The sequence below is a fragment of the Salvelinus fontinalis genome, chromosome 10, assembly GCF_029448725.1.
Source record: "Salvelinus fontinalis isolate EN_2023a chromosome 10, ASM2944872v1, whole genome shotgun sequence".
Taxonomy (NCBI): Eukaryota; Metazoa; Chordata; class Actinopteri; order Salmoniformes; family Salmonidae; genus Salvelinus; species Salvelinus fontinalis.
The window spans coordinates 14715765-14738295 of record NC_074674.1 but is presented as its reverse complement, the minus strand read 5'-3'; the positions used below and the strand labels follow the sequence as shown (position 1 = coordinate 14738295).

The window sequence follows — 22531 nt, the reverse complement described above, 5'->3', positions numbered from 1 at the left end:
TACTTTATTTTGGCATGGCCTACTGATCAATCAGACACCTGATTTACCTTGAATCATCAAATCAAACTTTATTTGTTAAAACAAGAAGTGTAGACCTTACTGTGAAATGCCTTCTTACAAGCCCTTAACCAACAGTGCAGTTCAAGAAGAGTTAAGAAAATATTTTATTTAATATTATTATTTAATCATAATAAAAGTAACACAATAACATAACAATAACGAGGCTATATACAGCGGGTACGGTACTGAGTCAGTGTGCGGGGTTACAGGTTAGTTGAGGTAATTTGTACATGTACTGTATGTAGGGGTAAAGTGACTATACATAGATAATAAACAGTGAGTAGCAGCAGTGTACAAAACAAATGTAGGGAGGGGAGTCAATGTAAATAGTCCAGTTACCATTTGATTAATTGTTCAGCAGTCTTATGGCTTGGGGGTAGAAACTGTTAAGGAGCCTTTTGGTCCTAGACCTGGTGCTCCGGTACCGATTGCCATGTGGTAGCAGAGAAAACAGTCTATGACTTGGGTGACTGGAGTCTCTGACAATTTTATAGGCTTCTTCTGACACCTGGATGGCAGAAAGTATGGCCCCAGTGATGTACTGGTACGTACGCACTACCCTCTGTAGCTCCTTAAGGTCAGATGTCAAGCAGTTGCAATAGCAGGCGGTGATGCAACCGGTCAGGATACTCTCGATGGTGCAACTGTAGAACTATTTTGAGGATCTGGGGACCCATGCAAATACTTTCAGTCTCCTGAGGGGGAAAGGGTTTTGTCGTGCCCTCTTCACGACTGTCTTGGTGTGTTTGGACCATGATAGTTTGTTGGTGATGTGGACACCAAGGAACTTGAAACTCTCGACCCGCTCCACTACAGCCCCGTTGTAGTTCACGATCAGCTCCTTTGTCCTGGCACCACACTGCCAGTTCTCTGACCTCCTCCCTATAGGCTGTTTCATCGTTGTCAGTGATCAGGCCTACCACTGTTGTGTCGTCGGCAAACTTAATGATGGTGTTGGAGTCGTGTTTGGCCACGCAGTCGTGTGTGAACAGGAAGTACAGGAGGGGACTAAGTACACACCCCTGAGGGGCCCCGGTGTTGGCAGACGTGTTGTTGCGTACCCTTACCACCAGGGGGCGGCCCGTCAGGAAGTCCAAGATCCAGTTGCAGAGGGAGGTGTTTAGTCCCAGGGTCCTTAACTTAGTGTTGAGCTTTGTGGGCACTATGGTGTTGAACGCTGAGCTGTAGTGAATGAACAGCATTCTCACATAGGTGTTCCTTTTGTCCAGGTGAGAAAGTGCAGTGTGGAGTGCGATTGAGATTGCATTTTCTGTGGATCTGTTAGGGCGGTATGCGAATTGGAGTGGGTCTAGGGTATACGGGAGGATGCTGTTGATGTGAACCACAACCAGCCTTTCAAAGCACTTTCTGGCTACTGACGTGAGTGCTATGGGGCAGTAATCATTTAGGCAGGTTACCTTCGCTTCCTTGGGCACAGGGACTATGGTGGTCTGCTTGAAACATGTATGTATTACAGACTCGGTCAGGGAGAGGTTGAAAATGTCAGTAAAGACACTTGCCAGTTGGTCCGAGCATGCTTTGAGTACACATCCTGGTAATCCATCTGGCGCCGCGGCTTTGTGAATGTTGACCTGTTTAAAGGTCTCGCTCACATCGGCTGCCGAGAGCATGTTATCATGGTATTAGGGGTTCTCAGCAAAGCTGTGAAAACTATTGTTATACTTAGATTTTGATTTCCTTGACATGGTCAAATAACTCAAGCATAGATTGGTACGTTTTTTTCTAATTTGGCACATAGAAACTAGAGGCCATGAGTAACTTGGTCAAAAATAACATCACTTCCTCCCTGCCGGCCTATAGGTGGTACTGTTAAAGGACTCTCACCTAAACCCTCTACACACAATATCCCTTGCCCTGTTTGACCTAGAGACTTGAAGCTTTGTATCTACAGTGGCAAGACAAAGTATGTGAACCCTTCGGAATCACCTGGATTTCTGCATAAATTGGTCATAAAATGTGATGTTATCTTCATCTAAGTCAAAACAGTAGACAAACACAGTGCTTAAACTTATAACAATTACACGTTTTCATGTCTTTATTGAAACACTGTGTAAACATTCACAGTGCAGGGTGCAAAACGTATGGGAACCCTGGGATTTAATAACAGGTTGACCATACTTTGGAAGCAATAACCTCAACCAAATGTTTTCAGCAGTTTTATGTAGATCAGACCTGCACAACGGTCAGGAGGAATTTTGGACCGTTCCTCTTTACAAAACCGTTTCAGTTCAGCAATATTCTTGGGATGTCTGGTGTGAACCACTCTCTTGAGGTCATGCCACAGCATCTCAATCGCGTTGAGTTCAGGACTGACTGGACCACTCCAGAAGGCATATTTTCTTCTTTTGTTGTTGATTTACTTCTGTGTGTTGGGTCGTTGTCCTGTTGCATCACGCAACTTCTGTTGAGCTTCAATTGGCGGACAGATAGCCTAACATTCTCCTGCAAAATGTCTTGATAAACTTGGGAATTAATTTTTCCGTCTGATGGCAAGCTTTCCAGGCCCTAGGGCAGCAAAGCAGCCCTAGGGCCTGGAGGGAGCATACTGTAAAGTATGCTCCCTCCACCATACTTTACAGTTAGGATGAGGTTCTGATGTTGGTGTGCTGTGCCTTTTCTTCTCCAATCAACTCAACTTTAGTTTAATCTGTCCACAGAATATTTTGCCAGTAGCACTGTGGAACATCCAGGTGCTCTTTTGGAAACTTCAGACAGGCAGCAATGTTTTTTTTAGACAGCAGTGGCTTCTTCCGTGGTGTCCTCCCATGAGCACCATTCTGGTTTAGTGTTTTACGTATCGTAGACTCGTCAACAGAGATGTTAGCATGTTCCAGAGATTTCTGTAAGTCTTTAGCTGACACACTAGGATTCTTCTTAACTGAGCTCTTGCAGTCATCAGTGATGAACTTTCTCCATGTATAGACAATTTGACTTACCGTGGACTGATGAACATCAAGGCTTTTAGAGATACTTTTGTAACCCTTTCCAGCTTTATGCAAGTCAACAATTCTTAATCTTAGGTCTTCTGAGATCTCTTTTGTTTGAGGCATGGTTCACATCAGGCAATGCTTCTTCTGAAAAGCAAACTCAAATTTTGAGAGTGTTTTTTTTATAGGGCAGGGCAGCTCTAACCAACATCTCCAATCTCATCTCATTGATTGGACTCCAGGTTAGCTAACTCCTGACTCCAATTAGCTTTTGGAGAGGTCATTAGTCTAGGGCTTCACATACTTTTTCCGACCTACACTGTGAATGTTTAAATGATGTATTCAATATAGACAAGAAAAATACAATAATTCGTGTGTTTTTCTTGCCACTGTATGTGTCTTTCCTCATGCTGAACAAATTTGCCACAAAGACATAAGGTCCATTGATATATTTTTGGAAAACATTTGAAAAACACATTCTCATGAAGTCTAAATAACACCATATTCGGTATTGGGATGGGTGAGTTATTGATAAATGTAACGGTCCTGACCTGTTTTCTGTTGTTTTTGTATGTGTTTATGGTCAGGGCGTGTGTTTTGGGTGGGTAGTCTATGTTTTGTATTTCTAGGTTGGGTTTTGTGTTCGGCCTGGTATGATTCTCAATTAGAGACAGGTGTGTATCGTTTGTCTCTAATTGAGAGTCATACTAAGGCAGCCAGGGTTTCACTGGGGTTTTGTGGGTGTTTGTTCCTGTGTCCACACAGGACGGTTGAAGGTTAGTCACGTTTGTTGTTTTGTAGTTTTGTAGTGTCTTGTTTGCTGTTTTCATTAAAAGATGGCTTATTTCCCTCAATCCGCATCTTGGTCCTATCCATGCTCCTCCTCGTTTGAGGAGGAGAACAACATTGACTGCCTTTACAATAAATCTGTAAATCTGATTTTACTTAACCATTTAAATCCTTTGTAAATCAACTTCACAATGGCCTATCAACTTAATTTTTTTTTTAAAGTAATCAAAGACATGATCATTAGGAAGCATTTTAAGTTTAGCATTGATATCTAAAAAATACAAGGAAACTGTTCAAAATGAACTATTTTGACTATGTAACGCTAATGCTAAAACGAAATGTATAAAAAAATATCTTCTCATGGAAAAGTCAGCTGTGCGAGTGTATTGAAGTATATTGGAACACTAATGTAGAGTGTACCAACTGAGATTTGAATCATTCACACAAACAGATTTAGACAAAATAAAGTCCCCGAATTCAAAGATGATGGCAATATACCAATAAACTAACGCTGAAAATATTCACAAATCTTAACGTAAACCATTAGTCAAATTGACCCCAGAATTGGTTTATAAACTCAATAAGTAATGACCTAAAGAATGATTGCTTATCTGCTGCATTCAAAGATAACAAACCTACAGCGCTAGACCAAACTTCACTTGCGTCATCCTTGTGGTATTAAGAGATAAACATGTAATGCTATCACTGATCGCACATAAAGGAAGATAGTTCCTACATGATTGAGTACTTGCTTAGTTCCTACATGATTGAGTACTTGCTTAGTTATCCAACTGCTCTTGTGTCCTTTCTGTCATCCTGTGAACCCTGTTCATTCATATCGCTCACAGTTATATATCTTTTTTTTTTTTACATTGCTATGTCTTTGTAGGCCACTAGGCTATAAAAAGGAGCTAAGTACAATGGTCAGGTCACTCTGAGGAAGAGGTCAGCCTGACGTTGAAACGTCAGTCACCTGTACTCATCCCTGAACAATGGATTAAAGTGAACAAACAAGAAATGAATCCCTGCCCTTTTTTTTTTGCGTGCTCCAATTCCTCTCCTCCTACTTTCCTTTGTTTGCTAAAGCCGCGGAGGCCTAACTGAACTCTGTTCCTGGCCCTGTTTGTCACGACTAAAGGGATGAGAAAAGCTGATCTTGGATCAGTAAAGAGGGGTACCGGAGAGAGATGATGCCCTATGAGTGGGAAAGAACTTGTGGTCAGAGCAGGCTTAAAGAGGAGGCTAAAGGCCTTCAAGTGGCTGAGGTCCAGAGGCCAGCATTGCTAGCCTGGATTAACATCCTATTGAGTCAAAAGCTAACGATCCCCACGCATCTACTTCAAAGGGGTTGGGTCAGGGTCACACACACGCATGCACGCAGGCACACACACACACACACACAAGTATGCACGCCCACATGCACATGCAAGCACAGGTGTGCATACACTTACACTCACCTGCATCTACACACACACACACACACACACACACACACACACACACACACACACACACACACGCACACACACACACATGCACAAACACACAAAGCAAGCACAAGCAAACATGCCCACAAGCAGACATACACACAAACCTTGTCTTCTAAAAGGTATATAGACGGCGCACCTACACATTAAATACTTCCACCTACACGCGTACATCCGTACATTCATCTTGTATCTGTCTTGGGAGAAGAAAGCCTCGGATAAACTAGCACGATCAGCCACCCCCCACACACAAACACACACACACACACACACACAGTTAGATGCTCTCTTTCTCTCTCATTCACGCATATGCACACACACGCAACAAGATGGGGCTACTGTAGATGGGGAGGAGAGTGCTGTATTTATTCATATAGGCGTATAGTATCTGCTGGTTGGAAGTCAGTCATCTCAGAGAGCAGGCTGGGGACATCAACAGGGTCAGAGGCCAAGGGGCAAGGGTCTCTTGGGATAAAGAAATAGAGCTGAGTAAATGTGTATACGCATGAGTGTGAGAGAGGACGTGCGTGTGTGAGCGTGTGTGCGTTTGAGAGAGCATTTCTGTAAGTATGTGGGTATGTGCCTGTGCATGCATACGTGTTCGATAGAAACTGTGTGTGTGTGTGTGTGTGTGTGTGTGTTCGTGAGTGTGTGCGTGTGTGCCAGCGTATGCGTGTGCATACATGTGTGTGGCTACACATTGGAGATTAATGGTAGGTTGTGTCTGAGTGCAGCAGCAGTAAAGCTCTTGGATCGAATCCCCGAGCTGACAAGGTACAAATCTGTCATTCTGCCCCTGAACAAGGCAGTTAACCCACTGTTCCCCGGTAGGCCGTCATTGTAAATAAGAATTAGTTCTTAACTGACTTGCCTAGTTAAATAAAGGTTCAATTAAAAAATATATATTTTTAAAAGTGCACTGTTACCACAGAGTGGCAGACCAATGGGCTTACATCTGAAGGAAGTCGTCAGGATAAAGACACACACATACAAGGTCAAACAGAGGAGGGTTGTACCTCGAGGACCGTGAGGCAGCAATTGTGTATAATATAGTAATCACTGTGTGCGGTGTGTCACCTGTGATACAAGTCAGTTTTTGACGTTCCTCCATGTCCGAGGACGTCGGAAGATGATGTGGAAACCGGCCACTAGGGGCAACTGTCACATTAACCCTGAACATCCCTCTGCTGGGTGGTAAAACACACACAGTATTATAGTGTGTACAGTGCATTCGGAAGCATTCAGACCCCTTCCCTTTTTCCACACTTTGTTAAGTTTCAGCCTTTTTCTAAAATTGATTAAATACATGTTTTCCTCATCAATCTACACACAATATCCCATAATGACAAAGCAAAAACAGAAAAAATACCTTATTTATATAAGTATTCGGATCCTTTGCTATTAGACTTCGAAATCGAGCTCAGGTCCATCCTGTTTCCAATGATCATCCTTGAGATGTTTCTACAACTTGATTGGAGTCCACGTGTGGTAAATTCAATTGATTGGACATGATTTGGAAAGGCACATACCTGTCTATATTAGATCCCACAGTTGACCTTACATGTCAGAGCAAAAACCAAGCCATAAGGTGGAAGGAATTGTCTGCAGAACTCCGAGACAGGATTGTGTCAAGGCACAGATCAGGGGAAGGGTATCAAAACATTTCTGCAGCATTGAAGGTCCCAAAGAACACAGCGGCCTCCATCATTCTTAAATGTAAGAAGTTTGGAAACACCAAGACTCCACCAAGGCCTGAATGCCAAGCTTCACGTCTTGAGGAAACCTGGCACCATCCCTACAGTGAAGCATGGTGGTGGCAGCATCATGCTGTGAGGACGTTTTTCAGGGGCAGGGACTGGGAGACCAGTTAGGATCGGGGGAGGGATGAACGGAGCAAAGTACAGATCTCAGACTGGGGTGAAGGTTCACCTTCCAACAGGACAACAACTCTAAGCACACAGCCAAGACAACACAGGAGTGGCTTCGGGACAAGTCCCTGGAGTGGCCCAGCCAGAGCCCGGACTTGAACCCAATCGAACACCTCTGGAGAGACTTGAAAATAGCTGTGAAGCCAAGCTCTCCAACCTGACAGAGCTTGAGAGTATCTGCCAAGAAAAATGGGAGAATGTCACGTTCCTGACCTGTTTTTGTATGTGTTTAGTTGGTCAGGGCGTGAGTTGGGGTGGGCATTCTATGTTATGTGTTTCTATGTTGGGTGTAATGTGTTGCCTGATATGGTTCTCAATTAGAGGCAGGTGTTTGACGTTTCCTCTGATTGAGAACCATATTAAGGTAAGCTGTTCTCACTGTTGGTTGGTGGGTGATTGTCTTCCGTGTCTGTGTATGTCGCACCACACGGGACTGTTTCGTTTTCGTTCGTGTATGTAGTCTGTTCCTGTTCGTGCGTTCTTCGTGTTTATGTAAGTTCACATGTTCAGGTCTGTCTACGTCGTTTCGTTGTTTTGAGTTTATTCAAGTGTTCATCGTGTTTCGTCTTGTTATAACAAATCATTATGTATTCATCACCCGCTGCGCCTTGGTCCGCTCATTCACCACAAGACGACCGTTACAGAGAAACTCCCTAAATACAGGTATGCCAGGCTTGTAGCGTCATACACAAGAAGACTCAGAACTGTAATCTTTGCCAAAGGTGCTTCAACAAAGTACTGAGTAAAGGGTCTGAATACTTGTATTTTTTTATATATATAAATTTGCAAACATTTTTAAAAAACAGTTCTTGTTTTGTCATTATAGGGTATTGTGTGTAGATTGACGAGGGATTAAAAAAAAAATCCATTTTAGAATAAGTCTGTAACATAACAAAATGTGAAAAAAGTCATGGGGGTCTGAATACTTTCCGAATGCACTTTATCCACACACAACATGACCTTAACCAGGATCTATAGTATAGTGTTGTATAATATTGTATTGTTATGGCCTCCAGAAGTGCCAGCGTGTCATGTGATCTCCCCTCTCTTAACTCCTATTGAAAATGTACTGTATATGGAGCTTTTAGTGGCTGACGTACACATTGAATTGCTCTCTGTTAAACACACGCTAGTTAACAGGTCCACCTCTTTGGAGAAAGTCTTCCCTTCCTTTACCTTGTTAAGGCCAGGCTTTATGCCTGACTATTTAGACCAGCAGTAGGCTCTATGCAAAAAGAGAGCGAGAGAGAGAGAGAGTGTTTGTGTGTGTATTTTAACAACTTTGTGTGTGTGTATTTGTGCATTTGTGTATGCCTGCCCTGCATATGTGAATGTGTGTGTGTACCTCATGCATATGTGTATGTTCCTTAACTTATACCCTTAGGCCAGTAATTAGGGTGGGGGTGTTCATGTGTCTCCAGTTGTTTGTTTGTTTGTAACTCGATCCTGACATGATTGTCAAGGTGTCATTTATTCAGTATCCCTTACCCTTTGTCATGCTTGTCTTCAAGCTCGGGCAGTTCCACAACCTGACATGTTAGTGTTACACAGAACCCAAACCGGCTGCGCTCGCGTGCGCCGTCATCCGCCATTGTGCATAAATGTATTTTGTCCCCCTACACCAAACGCGATCACGACACGCAGGTTAAAATATCAAAACAAACACTGAGCCAATTACATCAATTTGGGAATAGGTCGAAAAGCATTAAACATTTATGGCAATTTATCTAGTTAGCTTGCACTTACTAGCTAATTTGTCCTATTTTGCTAACTTGCTGTTGCTAGCTAATTTGTCCTGGGATATAAACATTGAGTTGTTATTTTACCTGAAATGCACAAGGTCCTCTACTCCGACAATTAAATCGACACATAAAACAGTGAACCAAATTGTTTCTAGTCTCTCTCCTCCTTCCAGGCTTTTTCATCTTTGAACTTATATGGTCATTGGCATCTAAACTTTCATAGTATTACTACACCGACCGGCAACACAGTTCGTCTTTCAATCACCCACGTGGGTATAACCAATGAGGAGATGGCACGTGGGTACCTGCTTCTATAAACCAATGAGGAGATGGGAGAGGCAGGACTTGCAGCGTGATCTGCATCAGAAATAGAAAGGAGTTCTATTTTAGCCCGTGGCAATGCAGATGCTTGTTGACGCGTGCGAGCAGTATGGGTGCAATAATTGAATAACATAGATTTCAAAATGTATTTTGCAACGCTCGCACACGCGACGCGAGCGGTGTGGTCAGCCTGTTAGAGTTTCATTTCAGGGTGGGAACATAGCGACACACACTAAAATAGGTGAGAACACACACTTATAGAAAACACCAAAGCAACTCAGAGAGGACAGTCAATGCTTTCCTCCAATAAGTAGTTGGGAATGTGTGGGTATTTTCCCAGGATGTACTATGTCACCGCTGTGGTTTTCTGCTCATGCAAAATGGATGACCTCAGAGCTGTAACCTGAGTTTCCCATTCCAGCACTCTTTGTGATGTTGTGTGTTTGTGGTGTTGTGTGTGTGTGTGTGGTATTTGGGCTGCAGAGCAATTATAGTAGAGCGATAGATGCAGACTTCTCTTGGTGTATCAGATTGACCAAGTCTCACATTTCACTTGTGTGTGTGTGTCTTCACGTGTATGTGTGTAATTGTTTGATGTGTAATTCCGGTGTTATGAGTATTTCCCGCCCTCTGCCACTGGCAGAATAGCATCTGATTAAATGTAAATCTCAATTAAATCCATTTGAATCACACTTCAACACAATAAAATGTGAATGAATCCAAGTGGGGTGAATACTTATTATAGGCACTGTAACCCCCCTGTTTCCTGTGGTCCATCTCTCTCGCATTTCCTTCCCTCTCTCCACTCCCTCCCATGTCTCTGTTTCTCTCTCTCACTTTCTGTTTATATCTCTCTTTCTCTATTTCTCTTCCACTGTTTAAACTCTCCATCTCTCTGGCCCTCCTACTCTCTCTTCCCTTCCTGTCTCCCTCCCCCACAACCCTCTCTTCTTCCCTACTCACCACACACCCCACCCACAACTCTTCTCCTCTCTCTCTCTCTCTCTGACCTACTGTATAATTCAGTGGTGTGTGTGTGTGTGTGTGTGTGCGAGCGAGCGTGTGTGCCTTCTCTGTGAATGTGTCTGTGATGGAGGACTGTAGGAGTGGCTGTGGTCGGGCTGTTGAGCCGCTCTCAGCTGCAACAGTGTACTTTCTTCCTGCCTGCCTCTATGCCTGCCTGTCTGGTCTGTAGCCTCCGAGATATGTGAGTATGTGGCGTACTGATAGACTGCAGTCTGTCTCCCTCTTCCTCCCTCTCTCCCTCCAGCCCCCAACCCAGCAGATAAGGTTAAACAGACAGAGAGTTAATCAAGCCAAAGACATGGAGATTAAAGAGAGACAGAGAGAGGTGGAGGTAGAGAGAGTGGGGGGTGGTAGATGGAGAGAGAGAGAGAGAGAGAGAGAGGTGGAGAGGCAATTGAATTGAATTGAGAGAGAAGGGGTAGTCTGAGCGCAGACTGATCACTAGAAATAGGCGCCGATTTGGGATGTTTGAAAATAGACCATGCATACAGTGTAGAGGTCAACCGATTATGATTTTTCAACGCCGATACCGATTATTGGAAGACCAAAAAAAAGCCAATGCCGTTTAAATCGGCCGATTTAAAAAAAAAAAGAAGATGTATTTATTTGTAATAATGACAATTACAACAATACTGAATGAACACTTTTATTTTAACTTAATATAATACATCAATCAAATCAATTTAGCCTCGAATAATTAATGAAACATGTTCAATTTGGTATACAAAATGCAAAAACAAAGTGTTGGAGAAGAAAGTAAAAGTGCAATATGTGCCATGTAAAAAAGCTAACATTTAAGTTCCTGGCTCAGAACATGAGAACATATGAAAGCTGGTGGTTCCTTTTAACAAGAGTCTTCAATATACCCAGGTAAGAAGTTTTAGGTTGAGATTATTATAGGAATTATAGGACTATTTCTCTCTATACCATTTGTATTTCATTAACCTTTGACTATTGGATGTTCTTATAGGCACTTTAGTATTGCCAGTGTAACAGTATAGCTTCCGTCCCTCTCCTCGCCCCTACATGGGCTCGAACCAGGAACACATCGACAACAGCCACCCTCGAAGCATCGTTACCCATCGCTCCACAAAAGCCTTGGCGCTTGCAGAGCAAGGGGAACAACTACTCCAAGTCTCAGAGCGAGTGACGTTTGAAATGCTATTAGCGCGCACCCCGCTAACTGACAACTCCATTGTGTCCTCCTCCCAGAGTGCTAAGAACCTTGGCGTGATCCTGGACAACACCCTGTCGTTCTCAACTAACATCAAGGCGGTAACCCGTTCCTGTAGGTTCATGCTCTACAACATTCGCAGAGTACGACCCTGCCTCACGCAGGAAGCGGCGCAGGTCCTAATCCAGGCACTTGTCATCTCCCGTCTGGATTACTGCAACTCGCTGTTGGCTGGGCTCCCTGCCTGTGCCATTAAACCCCTACAACTCATCCAGAACGCCGCAGCCCGTCTGGTGTTCAACTTTCCCAAGTTCTCTTACGTCACCCCGCTCCTCCGCTCTCTCCACTGGCTTCCAGTTGAAGCTCGCATCCGCTACAAGACCATGGTGCTTGCCTACGGAGCTGTGAGGGGAACGGCACCTCCGTACCTTCAGGCTCTGATCAGGCCCTACACCCAAACAAGGGCACTGCGTTCATCCACCTCTGGCCTGCTCGCCTCCCTACCTCTGAGGAAGTACAGTTCCCGCTCAGCCCAGTCAAAACTGTTCGCTGCTCTGGCACCCCAATGGTGGAACAAACTCCCTCACGACGCCAGGTCAGCGGAGTCAATCACCACCTTCCGGAGACACCTGAAACCCCACCTCTTTAAGGAATACCTAGGATAGGATAAAGTAATCCTTCTACACCCCCCCCTAAAAGAGTTAGATGCACTATTGTAAAGTGGTTGTTCCACTGGATATCATAAGGTGAATGCACCAATTTGTAAGTCGCTCTGGATAAGAGGGTCTGCTAAATGACTTAAATGTAATGTAAATGTAACTAGCTAGCCATTTCACATCGGTTACACCAGCCTAATCTCGGGAGTTGATAGGCTTGAAGTCATAAACAGCGCAATGCTTGTAGCATTGCGAAGAGCTGCTGGCAAAAGTACGAAAGTGCTGTTTGAATGAATGCTTACGAGCCTGCTGCTGCTCAGTCAGACTGCTCTATCAAATATCAAATCATAGACTTAATTATAACATAATAGCACACAGAAATACGAGCCTTAGGTCATTAATATGGTCAAATCCGGAAACTATCATTTCGAAAATAAAAAGTTTATTCTTTCAGTGAAATACGGAACCGTTCCGTATTTTATCTAACGGATATACCTAAGTCTAAATATTGCTGTTACATTGTGCAACCTTCAATGTTATGTCATAATTATGTACTTTTTAAAGAAAGGCACTGATGTTTATGGTTAGGTACACATTGGTGCAACGACAGTGCTTTTTTCGCAAATGCGCTTTTGTTAAGTCATCACCCGTTTGTCGAAGTAGGCTGTGATTCAATAAGAAATTAACAGCCACCGTATCGATTATATGCAACGCAGGACACGCTAGATAAACTAGTAATATCATCAACCACGTGTAGTTAACTAGTGATTATATTAAGATTGATTGTTTTTTATAAGATACGTTTAATGCTAGCTAGCAACTTACCTTGGCTTCTTGCTGCACTCGCGTAACAGGTAGTCAGCCTGCCACGCAGGCTCCTCGTGGAGTGCAATGTAAGGCAGGTGGTTAGAGCGTTGGACTAGTAACCGGAAGGTTGCAAAAACGAATCCCCGAGCTGACAAGGTAAAAATCAGTCGTTCTGCCCCTGAAAGAGGCAGTTAACCCACCGTTCCTAGGCCGTCATTGAAAATAAGAATGTGTTCTTAACTGAATTGCCTAATTAAATAAAAGGTTAAAAAATAAAAGAAATAGAAAAAAATAAAAACCTTCCTAATATTGAGTTGCGCCCTCAGAACAGCCTAAATTTAGCGGGGCATTAACTACAAGGTGTCGAAAGCGTTCCACAGGGATGCTGACCCATGTTAACGCCAATGCTTCCCACAGTTGTGTCAAGTTGTCTGGATGTCCTTTGGGTAAAGGTCCATTCTTGATATTTACGGAAAACTGTTGAGCGTGAAAAACCCAGCAGCGTTGCAGTTCTTGACACACTCAAACCGGTACGACTGGCACCTACTACAATACCCCGTTCAAAGGCACTTAACTATTTTGCCTTGCCCATTCACCCGCTGAATGGCACACATACACAATCCATGTCACAATTGTCTCAAAGCTTAAAAATCCTTATTTAACCGGTCTTCTCCCCTTCATCTACAGTGATTTAAGTGGATTTAACAGGTGACATCAATACGGGATCATAGATTTCACCTGGTCAGTCTATGTCATGGAAAGAACAGGTGTTACTAATGTTTTGTACAATCAGTGTACATCTTGTACACAAAACATCAAACTTCATTAAATACATGCATATGAAATATTGTTGAAACAATTGATTTTCAGGACAAACTCTTAAAATTAATGATCAAGGAAAACAAAACCTGGATGTGAATATTGAAAGTTATTATATTTAATGAATCGCCTATATGGGGAAAATATTACATTTCCCAGAATGCACTAGTTTAACCCTCAAGTTGACCCTGAGGCCTTCAAAAAGAAGCCAAACAAATTAAATGGTTGGCGGAAATCTAATTGGCTATTCTAAGCACTTAAGGTTAAAGGTCAATTGCCCCTTAGAACCAACTTCTCTGGTTTTAAACAGCCTATGTGCCATCGATATGAGGCAGAAACATTCATTCTAGTGTCAAACATGATAATTTTGGTCATGAAGTCAGTCTCGTTCAAAACTGAGTTTTGTTAGTGAGTTCATCACAACTTACTGGAGGATTGGGTATGGATTATGATCAAGCCCACATGCCCACTAACACGAGAGAAGCAGCTGTGATGATTGTGCTCTCTCTTTCCAATCATAGCAGCCAGAACCTCCAGACAGTGAGGCCATTATGCAGCACCTCAGACGTCGCCAATGTTATGTTGAAATAACCCTTGGCCCTAAGCCCTTTATGAAGTGGCCACTTGTTCATATGTTTGATAGTGTCAATTACTCAAGGCTGCCACTTTTTGGGACAAAATGAGATATTTTGTATCTCACCTGCAACTTGTCCATTTTTCAAACCCCATTCGCGAGCATCTTGTGTGTTTTGATGACCTGACCTGTTTTGTAACATGATTACCCATGAAACACTGTCAGACACACACTCTGGTAATAGATAGTGAGAAAGTTGCAAAAAACAGTACGAAAGCACACACGTCACCACTCGCCAGTGACTTGATAAGCTGCTTCTGGCCTGGCTGAGCAATGCAGCTAGCTACTACTACTACTCGCAGCCAGACTTTCCTGACTTGATAGATTGTATGCAGTGCACTGACTTGAGAAATTATTGTGTGTAGACTGATGAGGGAAACATTTTTTTAAATCAATTTTAGAATAAGGCTGTAATGTAACAAAATGTGGAAAAAGTCAAGGGGTCTGAATACTTTCTGAATGCACTATATTTAGAGGTCGACCGATTAATTGGAATGGCCGATTAATTAGGGCCAATTTCAAGTTTTCACATAACAATCGGTAATCTGTATTTTTGGACACCGATTTAAAACTTTTTTTTTTTACACCTTTATTTAACTAGGCATGTCAGCTATGAACAAATTCTTAATTACAATGACAGCCTACACCGACAAAACCATAACCCGGACGACGCTGTGCCAATTGTGCATCGCCCTATGGGACTCCCAATCTTGGCCTGTTGTGATACAGCCTGGAATCAAACCAGGGTCTGTAGTGACGCCTCTAGCACTGAGATGCAGTGCCTTAGACCGCTGGGCCACTCGGGAGCTTAGGTATTCCTAATGTTTTGTACACTCAGTGTATATTTTTACACTTTACATTTTTGCATTTGAATTTCATTGAATTCAATTCTATTTCCTTTAATTCGATAAAAAATTGTTTGAACATGCAACAGATTTCCTGTATAGGGGCATCACTTTCACAATGTAATTTATAGTAGGCCTACAGACTATAAAACAACTACAGGGTTGTAGTTATTCTTACTCTATAACCTACAGAGTATCATAGGGTTTAATATTGTCTGGTATTTTACAAATGTTCCATCCCGAGAGTATATCACTTTTCTCCCGGGTAACCCGGTATTTCCCGCCAAAACCGGAAGTGTAATTCAAAACCATTATAATGCATTTAAATAGGCCTGTGTCTGGATTTGATTAGAGCTTTGAACGGAAATTCATGCCTGATTCTACCTGAGCCTGAGCCTGATGAACAATACATTAAGTACATTTTATGAGCCCTAATGATTGTGTCGTTATCAAATATATATATGAGATATGCTGCAGCACATAACGCACAACAGAAAAACGAAAAACCCATAGGTATAGCTAGCTATATGCCCTCTTGAGTAAATACATTAAACTAGCTCCAGTAGGCTAATCTTTTTTGAGTGTGAACTGTATTACTGTATTGTATTACATGGACTGGAATTACCCACATCATTCAAACCATGATAAAGCAGGGAGAGAACTTGCTATTCTGGTGCAGCACATGAGACCTACAAAGTTACAAGTATAGGCTAGCGACTTTTATTTAAATGTTTTAATTATTAGTAGGCTAATGAATATATGCCTTTCATGATATATCCCCATACTGTTGTTAGCCTGCCTCCTCTTTCTCTCTCTATTGTTGCTTCCTTCCTTCCTCGCTTTCAACGGTGACATTAAATTAATGTCATTGTCCTTATCTTCATCATTCTAATGACATTCTTGAATAATATAGGATAAGATGCAGAAGATTTTCACTTCTCTTCACGAAGATGACTGCTATAACCTACCGCAAGCTATTCTAGTCTAGCCTTTCCTGCATGGGACTCCAAGAGCTAAAGGAGAGTTTTTTGGCTCCCTGTTGCTGTAATTTAACAGTTCCATTTCACGCCATTCTCGCAGTTTTATCCTGGGAAAAGGGAGTGGTTTGGGGCGGTAAATCCCGGTAAACTATTCAATGCGTCTCAGCTCAATGTCCGGATTTCAAAATGTGAACAATGGAACGCCATCTGCCTACCTGTGTCTCTATGTTTGGTATTAGATGTTATAATGCTGGGCAGAAACAAAAACCTACTATAGATCTTTAGGACCAGGGTGGATGACCATTGTGGTAATCTATCGTACTGTAATCTATCCCCCTTCCCCTCTCTAACCCCCTCCCTCCCCTTCTGTCCTCTCTGTTACCCCAATGTGCCCATGGTTACCTACTTCAACCTACACAGGTCTAAACACACACACACATTATTACAGTGACTAACATAATCATTGGTCAGATGAGCTGTCAATGCGGGTGCATACACACACAATTACAAACACGGACAGGCACACACACACACACCTTGTATTTGAAGGCATATTCGTGATCTTCATATGTCTTTATGTGACAAAATTGGAAGTTTAATTTATTTTTAGTATATTATTCTATAAGATTTCAGTATTTTTGTCTTCAAATATCCATTTGTTTTGCTGAAATATCATGAGTGAGGGAACAAGAGCATGTTGTCATTGCCAAGTCAAATCACTTTCAGGACACAAACTAAAAACTAATTGTATAGTTGTTGTTGAGGCAACCACAAATGAGGACATTGTGCAATATTTAGATTCTAACTAATGTCTGAGTCTAAAGGAAATTAAGTTAATGTATATATAATTTGATTTACAGAAGAATATACTTAACTGTCTTATGATTTATATTATCTTGTTTGATATTGTACATTTATTGTACATATTACTGAACATTGTTAAACAGGAATTAGACTGAGGTGTAATCAATAACTTGATTATGCCATTCTAATTGCAAATTTCGGAAAATAAAAAAGACAGAGCTAAAGGTAAATTGCAGTTAATTGTTTCAAACCGAGTTTGTCCGTTTCCCCTGGTTTATAATGCATATTACTTCATGTGAGCGACTTCATACTTCAGGTGACCAATAATATGTCTGCATCCCAAATTCTACCCTAGGTACTGGTTAAAAGGGAATAGGGGGCATAGGGAACATAGGGAATAGGGGGCCATTTGGGACACATCCTAGTTCATGTTAGAGTGGGAAACATAGCATAGCTTACTGTACATTTTCTTCCAGCCTCCTTTTTGCCTCTTGACACTCAGGAGTTCAAATGTTCAAAAGCGTAACACCCTGTGAGTTTCTCTGACATTCATGGTTATCCAAGGGCAGGGGCGAATTGACCAACTGGCAATTCTGGCAGATGCCAGATGGGCTGGACCATTTTCTTGTTGGGTGGACTGGTCGAAATTGACACACACACAAATATATTTTTTTATAAAAAGTTTTTTTCTACATATAAATAGTTTCTCAACTTTCAATGTTCAGCTCAATAGCAACTAATTTACATTATATTTGATATGGCTTTGATATATGGAGTGGCGCAAGAAATGCGCACTGGGCATAGGCCTATAGGTCTCATGTCAAGTTTTTTTAGGACATTACATTTTGTGTTGGATGAATACATGCCTACTAGCAGTGGGTATAATACTGTATGTGACGCGTTTCAAGAAGCTAGACGTATGTCACACGTCACCACTTCAGAGGAGAGGTATTTGAACAAATAAACGTTATCAAAATGCTTTTTTTGGGGGGGCAGAAATGCCTTCTGGAACATGTGAACTTTTATGTACCTTAATAAAAATGTGTATGCCATCTGTAAATAAGAATAAAATTGTTAAATTACGAGCCTAGTTGGTTTAGCCATGGAAAAAGTCAGGAACCTGACCTTGACTACTTTCTGCACAGTGTGAACCAGAGTGACTCGACACAATGGGCCAAACAAGCTGTAGCTAGCTACAAATAAAATAGAAAAGACACGCTGCCGTGAAGCGTTCATCCATCTATATGGGTAAGAGTGTAGGTTTCTAATTTTGTCCGAAAGTTGTTTTCATTGCAAGTTAAAGCGTACTGTTTGCTAGCTAGCAAACGTTAGCTTGCTGGCTCGCTAGCGAATGTTACGCGTTTGATCTAGCTAACATTGAACCTAGCTTTAGCTGCAGATTCATACTACAGCATTTCATGCATGGTGGCTGGCTATGGCAATCTGTTTGTACTGTAGCTATGAGTTGGGATTATTGTTTAGCTAGCTAGCTAGCTACATGTCTATACAAAAGACTCCACTTTGCCAGATGATTACATGATTACATGATTACATGGGGCGGCAGGGTAGCCTAGTGGTTAGAACGTTGGACTAGTAACCGAAAGGTTGCAAGTTCAAATCCCCGAGCTGACAAGGTACAAATCTGTCGTTCTGCCCCTGAACAGGCAGTTAACCCACTGTTCCTAGGCCGTCATTGAAAATAAGAATTTGTTCTTAACTGAATTGCCTAGTTAAATAAAGGTAAAATAAATAAAATAAATAAATAAAAGTTAGCCAGGTGTGTCTGTGGGTGATTACGACCATCTATTATATTTCTTTAACATGTGTACATGTCTAAACAATGGTGATCCATCCACTTAGCCAGATGTTGCTGGGGGATGGATATAGCGTTTCTTTCACATGACCAATCAATTTATAAAATTGTGCCTGGGTTAGCATCTAATAATTATTAAATATTTTTATCTGGACACTTTCCAGTTTTGATATTGCTACTATGCAAATATGAAAGGAACCATTTCACTGTACCGTTTACACCATCTGTTAGCTGTAAATGTGAAAAATAAACCGATTTATTTGATATAGTGTGAGTTTACCAGAGACACTAATGTGAAGAACACCTGGACCAAAGTCATATTAGGATATAGTCCAAGGACTAGATCATGTGTATATTTACACTACCTAACTCACTCTGTTTAGCACATGGCCTCACAGGTGAATTCTTAAAGAGATGGGTTGGGGCTAAGGCTTAAGAGGGTGTGAATGATGCTGCATGGGTGTAGGCAAAGAAGATCTCTCCAGTAGGTGTACCAAAACATTCCAAGGCCATTTTTCTCAAAAGTGGAGTTACAAGTTTATCAACTTTCAAAGCAGAATTACTTTCCAATCGTTCCTCGACTGCAGCGTATGACATACCATTTTGTAGCTCTGATTCTTTACTTTTATCCAATGTCAAAAACACAGCTTGAGGTGGTCGGTCACATATTTAGAGTTAGCAATCTAGTTCGTGTGTTTTGAGTATCTACTTCCTCAGGTGTTGAACCCCAAATGAATTAACCTATGATATGAGTTAGTGCACATACAGATGTATGTAATTCATCTCTATTGAACAAAACTAAATCAGGAAATTCTGGAGTCCAATTTTGACAGTAATATATATGCATTCCTGCTTGGATGTGTTAGATTAAACAACGTTGTATTTCACTTATTAATAAAGCACTCTGGATGACTTTATAAGAAGACTACTCATGATTTGGGGGAGGGGGGTAGTTGGCAGCAAGCCCAGTGATGTGGGCTGGTGTGCACACAATTCCAGGGTCATATGAGGAGTTTGTGCTCTGTGCTCGTCGTGGACCGCGCAAGCTATAAATGTAGAGAGAGAAGGAGAGAGACAGAGACGCACACACACACATTACGCCGCTAATCCGCACGGAGTTTTGCTAGGAAACCCCCTGCTGCCACATGCTGCAAGGACAAGCCAGTCTCATCAGCATCAACTGCGCGCGCAAGGAAGGAGAATAGCCGAATTGAATGCAGTGGGGAAAACAAGGAGTAAGAATAGGGAGTTTGAAAGCAGTATGAGTCCTAGTGAATAAGAAGAAATAGGAAAACAAGCTCTGAGTGCTAGACTGGTATCGCATGGGGGACATGAACAGTGTGGACCCAGCTTCTACCAAACTGTTGACTTTCAACCAACGGTAAATGAACACATTTCGGTCCTTCAGCTAAGTGTTTGCGGCTACTGTGGCCTTGAAGTAGACGTGTGTGTTTATGTGTTATCTGTTGAATGCAGGTCTCCGGTGTTGTCGTATGGCGCTCGTGGCTTAGGTTACGGTCACTGCAGCATTTTTGTATGGAATGAAGAAGAAAAAAACTTATCGCACCATATTCAATAAGCAGCAGAAATAAACAAACGAATGATGCTATATAGCTGTTAATCCATGTCAAAGTAAACCATGTAATTATAGTGTTATAAATCGGAACATGCGTAAAAATGAACAATTCAAACGTTTATGTAACTCGTGTAGGCTCTCCAAATGTTAACTATATTCATGTTGCATTTCCCAACACTGAGTCAGAGACTGCTTTTGAATCATTCTCTCAGTTTTCCTCTGCAAAACGCGATACTGGACACTATTTCAACCTTTGAATCCACAAGTCGCCACCAGCGGCTGAAGCGTTCGACTAGATACGATACGTTATGAGAGCTTCGCAGCCCAGCCCGATGCCTGCGTGATCCAAACGTCGCTAAACGACAACACTATTAAGGGGCATATTTGAACGTCGTCAATATTATGACATTTGAACTGAATTAGTTAGGCGCTATGAAACGTGTGTTGTTGTATTGATTGCGTTGTTGACTGTGGTGGTAGACAATGTCCACGAACAAACAAGAAAAACACATTCATTATTAATCAGAATGCTTTTTAGTTCACGGTAGAATGGAGCCGCATACGCAAGGCAGCGAAGCCCTGTTGAGATCATGACAGCATAAAAATAACAGTACTGTGCTCGCACTCAGGAAAACATCAATACTGAATTGATGATATTGAGATATGTTCTCCAAATTCATTTCAATCTGTAGACTACCTACCTCTTTATGGCTCTCCCTATTCCTCTAGGAAACCAGTCAGTCAATGTAAGAATGCAGCTTCATCTGCAGTGACAAAGTCCTACCAGTATAAAAAGCAGGATCAGGGTTTCCTTTACGTTAGCTGCCTATAAGGGTGGGATGGGGTTTGGGCAGGTGAATGCCAATACTCCGGCATATTTTTAAGTGTTAAAACATGTATCAAATCATTATGCTGGTCAAAATCAGACTTTTTTTTACAATTCACTTGTCTGCTTACCCTTTTTGGTGCCCTAATCAACATTTTGTTTGAGGGCCCCCATCTCACAGGCTAAACGTTTTAGTGACTCCCCTTTTGATGAAGGGGAAAAATAAATTAAGTTTTAGAGATCTTTTAGTGCAATTCCAAACATTTTGCCATGGGGCATAGATACAATGTTGCACTTTTAAAGCAAGTTTGCTGCAATTCTACACATTTTGCCATGGGGCGGAAAGAATATTATGCAATTTTACTAATTGTGCCATGGGGCAAAAAGAGAAATGTACAGTTTTGCAGCAAATTTCCTGCAATTCTACACATTTTGTAATGACTTATGCAATGTTGAGTGACTGGGTAATGTCTGAGTGACTGATTCATTCTCGCAAAATTGTCCCCCCGAAAATTCTCAAGTGAAATTTTCTCTTGAATCACTAGTTTCGGCTATTTCAGCCACACCCATTGCTGACAGGTGTATAAAACCCGAGCACACAGCCATGCAATCTCCATAGACAAACACTGGCAATAGAATGGCCCGTACTGAAGAACTCAGTGACTTTCAACGTGGCACCGTCATAGGATGCCACCTTTCCAACAAGTAATTTGGTCAAATTTCTTCCCTGCTACAGCTGCCCCGGTCAACTGTAAGTGATGTTATTGTGAAGTGGAAATGTTTTGGAGCAACAACGGCTCAACCGCGAAGTGCTAGGCCACACAATCTCACAGAACAGGACCGCGGAGTGCTGAAGCGGGTAGCACATAAAAATTGCCTGTCCTCGGTTGCAACACTCACTACAGAGTTCCAAATTGCCTCTGGACGCAACGTCAGCACAATAACTGTTCGTCAGGAGCTTCATGAAATGGGTTTCCATGGCTAAACAGCCTAAGCCTAAGATCACCATGCACAATACCAGTGGTGTAAAGCTCACCGCCATTGGACTCAGGAGCAGTGGAAACGCGCTCTGGAGTGATGAATCACGCGTCACCATCTGGCAGTCTGACAGACGAATCAGGGCATAATACATTTTACTGACACAAAAAGATCCCACCATGTTGAACGAACAAATTGTCTGTCAACGTTTATGAAATTTTAGCAGCATTTCCTGTTTCCATCAGCCTGGGGTGGTTTTATTAATGTGTCAGGTAATTCATCTACATTAAATTGTTGGCTAGAAATGTGGTTAGGGCC

General features: G+C 42.0%; 1 protein-coding gene and 1 long non-coding RNA gene across 5 annotated transcripts in view; one reads left to right on the top strand and one right to left on the bottom strand.

Moving 5' to 3' along the window:
- Nucleotides 1-21240, bottom strand: part of LOC129863669 (uncharacterized) — a 32422-nt gene extending 11182 nt beyond the window's left edge. Inside the window, exon 1 of the long non-coding RNA XR_008761004.1 lies at nucleotides 21111-21240. This is a non-coding gene — a long non-coding RNA (uncharacterized LOC129863669). The remainder of the gene's footprint in view (nucleotides 1-21110) is intronic.
- Nucleotides 1-22531, top strand: part of LOC129863668 (GTPase-activating Rap/Ran-GAP domain-like protein 3) — a 165598-nt gene that overhangs the window by 23536 nt on the left and 119531 nt on the right. Inside the window, exon 1 of one of the 4 annotated variants that reach the window (XM_055935801.1) lies at nucleotides 10349-10482. The exons of 2 other annotated variants lie outside the window; for them this stretch is intronic. In XM_055935801.1, the coding sequence (XP_055791776.1) occupies nucleotides 10448-10482 (35 nt within the window). In that variant the 5' untranslated portion in view covers nucleotides 10349-10447. Of the gene's footprint in view, nucleotides 1-10348; nucleotides 10483-19886; nucleotides 20215-22531 lie in introns of those variants that run through there. One more of the 4 variants, XM_055935800.1, reaches the window with a different exon arrangement.